We start from the raw sequence: 5306 nt of genomic DNA on the forward strand, positions 1-5306 counted from the left end.
GGAGAAAGTCTGTGAACAGTCATAAGGATGAAGAAATGTTTTAAAAATCATACAGGTTGGGTAAGGCGAAGGAGACATTCCATTCTGGGGAAACTTCTTGGAGTTGATGCAGGGTGGAGTGGCTGGTGAGGCTGAGTTTAAGGAAAACTGACTATAGGAATAGGCAAGAACGAAATTTTACCACACCAACGAGCCACTGTAGTGTTTAAGCAAGGAAATGCCACAATCTGATCAACTTGTGTGGCCAATGACTTGAGGAAGAGCCAAGGGAGGAGGTATGAAACTACAGCAATGGTTTGGACAAGGTATGAAAGACAGATGTGCAAGAGCAGCCAAATGCAGAAATAGGGGCAGAAAATCGATGTTAAGGAGGTAGATACTACGAAATTCAATTTAGCTTGGTCTTTATTCTTTGTTAAAGCAGTAGGAACTCAATCTAGAGAAATGGACCCCGTTATGTATTTCAGAGCTGGGTTTATGAGAGGCTTAAAGATGGCAATTTCTTCAATATAAATTTACTTAAATGTGTATGCATGTGTTTAGGTTAACGAGCTCATGAATAGAGTTCTCCTTTTGACTACAGAAGTTTTTAGAAAACAACTGGATCCTTTTCCTCACAGACCAGTTCAGTCACATGGTGAGAACTTTGGTATTTCAGCCTTTACATGTTTGTCTTTTATTGCTTAAAATTTTCCTGGACAGGTCAATCCATTTGAAAGTTTTGTTTAAAAACTACAGCTCACTGTTCTCTAACAGACTGGAGTGCTAATACCTGCCATTAAGCAAATTTCACCACAGACAATGTGGTACTTTCTTAAAATGGGATACTTTTTCAACCATGTGAAAGCCATGGCTGTATAAAGGTATCCTGAAGCTGTTGAAAATAACATTGTTTTCTGTAGCATTGTTCTGGGCTCCTGGTTTATATCTTATTAATAATTCATCTTCAGATAGAAGAAAAGAAAGTTTCAAAGTTCCTCCCACCTGTAAAAAATGTTTCTGACATGTTTGAAATGTTTAAAATTGGGGCATAAAATTTGAAAGGAAAAAGAAATGTAAGACAAGAATAAACTGAAAGCTAGTAAAATACAGCATATTAATTCCTAAAGGCTTGGACTTCTAAGAAAAATACCCTACAAATCTTATAAATATTAATTTATCTCCAAATGTTTAAACAAATAAATATTATTGAGTGCCTAGAACATGATCTTTATGTTCTTCTTCGAAAAAGAAGAGAATAAACAGTGCCTGAAAATCTTCTATGTGGTAGGTAGGAAGAGAGGCACTTTCTCACGTTATTTTGTTATTAAAATTATTTTATTATATCTCATAACTGCCCCAAAGCACGTATGGTGTGGTAGTCAGGAGCATGGACTCTGATGTCAGAATCCTTGGTTTCAAATTTCTGACCTGCTGCTCTCTTGATATGTTTTCTTGTCAGTAAACTGATAGTACCTACCTCTTACAGTTGATGTGAGGATTAAATGAATAAATACAGGAAAGTCTCTTAAAATATTGCCCGAATCAAATGTTTATCACAAGGAAAAAAAATTGCCGGAATCATAGGGAGAGCAATATAAGGGCTTGCTATGATCATCATCATCAGATAAGAAATATCCAGCCCAGAAAAATCGAAATAATCTGTTCACATTAATTTGAAAGGTAATGATAAACAGATACTCCAACCCAGATCAGTCCTTCAGCGTGAACTTCTATCATGTCTCTGAGCACAGAGTCATTATAAGAATATCTCTTAACAATTAAGGACACAGGCAACAACAAATCTATGTCTCCTAGAGACGAAGGGGAAAGCAAATGACTTTTTATAGCTAACGTTTTTGTAGATGGCATTTTCTTCATTATTTGGATGTGCTGGGCACTATGGTAAGGGCTTTATGTAATACCTTACTACGTAAATGGTTAGGATAACACAATGAAGTAAAGTGATAGGGGTAGAACTAGGATGTTAAGACGGGCATTTGGATAATGGACACTCTAAGGGTTGAATTTGTTTAGTTTATAAAAGATGCTACAGAGTAGAGTATCTTCCAGAAAATGTAATATCCATATCTACATACACATGTTTACAATCCCTTAGAGATGAGTGCTCTGGACAAGGTGATTATGGGGGGCTATAATTCTAACTGTTGTAAACAGAGTAGGCTCTAACGTCAGGCATAATTTCTTGGTTAAGAAAGTGTTTTCCCCTTTCTTCCTTTGGCTGTTGGTATTAGTGGTCCCAAACACATCAGTCTCTGAAGGTGGGAATAGAATACTGAAAGATGTGTCTATAGTGGTTAATTTGCTTATTCCTTTCAGTTTTCTCCTCCCTGTTCATGTAGACTTCCTTTAAACATTACGTCCTCTAAGATAAACTTAAATTTCTGAAAGGGCATTATTTATTGGGAAAGAGAATGTGTAATTATAAAATATGTTTAATAAGTGTTGATCCCAAATGAAACTTTTAAACAGTATAGGAAACTAATCACTAACAGTGATATTATAAGTGAAGGCTTCTTGCAGCATAAATTCTTTAATCCCTTATATTTTCTTCTTATTTCTAAAATTGTGACCGTTTTTCATTTTGCGGGAGTTAAAATAATATTATTAATGAAAATTATGATAATAATAGCACTATCAACTCTCTACAGTAAAATGATTGCCTTAAATGTACACTTGAAAATATCCCAATTAAATAATTTTGCTTTTCTAGGTTTAGATTGCACTGATATTAAGGATACCATTGGTTCTGTCACCAAAACACCGAGCGGTTTATACATAATTCACCCAGAAGGATCTAGCTACCCATTTGAGGTAAAGTTTTCCCATATTACGTGGGCTAAGATAAACATCCAACCAATTTAATTTATGTTAAAATTTAAATTGTTTTAATATTTAATTTTTCCTTGAAAAAATTTAAATAAATTAGGTAAAGTTCTAGTTTCAAAATTTTGGTTTTTTAGAATTCTAATGCCCAAAACATGAATTAATAAAAGAGCTAGAGTCTGTCTTTCACTTTTCTATTTGAGTTTCCATGGTTATACTCTTTAAAGTAAATCCATTTGATGCAAAAGCTTATATTATCCTCATAATAGGCAGAACTATAGCAGGCAGAACTATGCAATATAATACTTGCTTGCTTGAATTAGCCTGTGTATATTGGAAAATAATGGTGTGCTTTGCCTTGGAGTTTACTAAAAATACTTTTGACTTCTCTTCCTGTATATGCTTATAATTTCTTTTGATGATAGATGATTTTATATGATTGTATGAGAAATTAATAATTAAAAAACCTTTCAGTGGAGTGCAAGGCAGATTGAAAAGCTGATTCATTCTGAAATTGATAAATTACTCTTATGTCTATTCTTAGTAGTTCTCTGCAAGGATATCTAGTAGAAATTTCTACCAGAGACTATGCATATTGATGGAATATATATTATACACACACACACGCACACACATACAATTATATATATTATATATATTTTTCCTGGGCACTTCTTTGTGCAGAAGACAGTTTATGATACTTATACCTTATTGATAACCTTTATTGGATAATAAAGTCACTTTTTTTCTAAGTAGGTACTACTAGTTTCTCTTCTTAGAGTTACTACCATTATTTTATTTGAAATCTATTGACAAGATGTCAAAAAATTGGAAATTAGGTAGGAAATAATTTTAAAATTACCTAAGTTACTTCACCTACAGATTCAAAACTAGATCTGAACAGACGTGGAAAAGGAAGGCTTCTAATTTTGTGAAGAGTGGGATGCATAATCACCTCTTTTGTGGGAAAGTGCTGGTTCCTTAACTTCCTCCACACTGCCTTTTCTCTGTCTCTATGCGGGAAGTTTCTGAGGGAGAATTTCGCTCTGATTTCTTCCCTATATTGCTTCTATGCGTCCCCTACAGAGGTCCTTTTAGGAGCTTTTACACAGCATCAACAGATGTGTCTATGAGCACCTGCTGAGTGGGCACACATCATGCCTTTCTCTGAAAATGCCAGTCTGAACACAGGCCTTCCAGGCTTGTGGGAGAAAAGAGCAAAGACAAGCACGTGAACACATTTCACACACACACACACACACACACACACACACACACACCACACACACACACCAGTGTTTTAATTCAAAAGTTTATAGAGAAATACATTGCTCTGCCACATCAGAGCAATATTGTTATACAAACTGAAGAATATTTGTAAAGTTGAGTAATAACAGCATAACCTTAAAATGCTGCTGCAAATACGGCCAGACGCGGTGGCTCACGCCTGTAATCTCAGCACTCTGGGAGGCCGAGGCCGGCGGATCACGAGGTGGTCAGGAAGAATCGAGACCATCCCCAGCTAACACAGTTGAAGCCCCGTTTCTACTAAAAATACAAAAAATTAGCCCGGCGTGCTGGCGGGCGCCTGTAGTCCCAGCTACTTAGGAGGCTGAGGCAGGAGAATTGCGTGAACCCGGGAGGCGGAGCTTGCAGTAAGCCGGATCGCGCCACTCCTCTCCAGCCTGGGTGACAGAGGGAGACTCCGTATAAAAAAAAAAAAAAAAAAAAAAAGGAAGAAAGAAAAAAATGCTGCAAATACGTATTTTTAAAAATGATTGTTATAGGGACTGTGATTAAGTTAATTACAAATTTGTTTTATAATAAACAGCATTATTTAGGTTAATTACAGGTTTGTAATAAACAGCATTATTTCTAGAGATATAAAAAAATCTGAATGAATTAATGGCGTATGATTGCATTGAAAACTCAGTGGCAGTATCGTCTCTTTTTCTAAGCCTAAGGATGAAGCATGAGTGTTATATTATCAAATAATGAAAATAATAGTGTATTATTTTGTGCTTCCCTGTGCTTGTTTTAGGTAATGTGTGACATGGATTACAGAGGAGGTGGATGGACTGTGATACAGAAAAGGATTGATGGGATAATTGATTTCCAAAGGTTGTGGTGTGATTATCTGGATGGATTTGGAGACCTTTTAGGTTAATTTTTTGTATTTCTACTCTACATTTTTTACTCTTTTTGGTATTATATCTATAGAATCTCTGTTGGTCAGATCTTCAGTAAAAATAGCAAATGCTTGCAAATATCAAAATACGACTTAAATCACCCTCTTTTCATATGCCAGATTATTTAAAATAAGTAGATCTTCAGGTGAGAGCTGGAAATTTTTATTTGTAGATATCTGGTGAAATGTGATTTGAGTGAAAATTCTAGATTGGATATGTATTAAGTATCTACTGTGTACCCAGCAGAATTCTGGCAGGTGCTCACCAACTGTTTGCAGAATGAAAAACTGA

The 5306-nt window shown here is 35.4% G+C and overlaps 1 protein-coding gene across 1 annotated transcript; it reads left to right on the top strand.

The window, feature by feature from the left end:
* Positions 1 to 543: 543 nt before the first annotated feature.
* LOC115896050 (angiopoietin-related protein 5-like) lies at positions 544 to 4993 on the top strand (the record flags this gene model as incomplete). Its single annotated transcript, XM_030926518.1, has 3 exons — positions 544 to 637; positions 2714 to 2814; positions 4868 to 4993. Coding segments are annotated over 3 exons (321 nt in total), but the record flags the coding sequence as incomplete, so codon positions are not given.
* Between the last annotated feature and the right edge of the window lie 313 nt (positions 4994 to 5306).

The sequence above is a fragment of the Rhinopithecus roxellana genome, unplaced genomic scaffold, assembly GCF_007565055.1.
Source record: "Rhinopithecus roxellana isolate Shanxi Qingling unplaced genomic scaffold, ASM756505v1 contig4619, whole genome shotgun sequence".
Lineage (NCBI taxonomy): Eukaryota > Metazoa > Chordata > Mammalia > Primates > Cercopithecidae > Rhinopithecus > Rhinopithecus roxellana.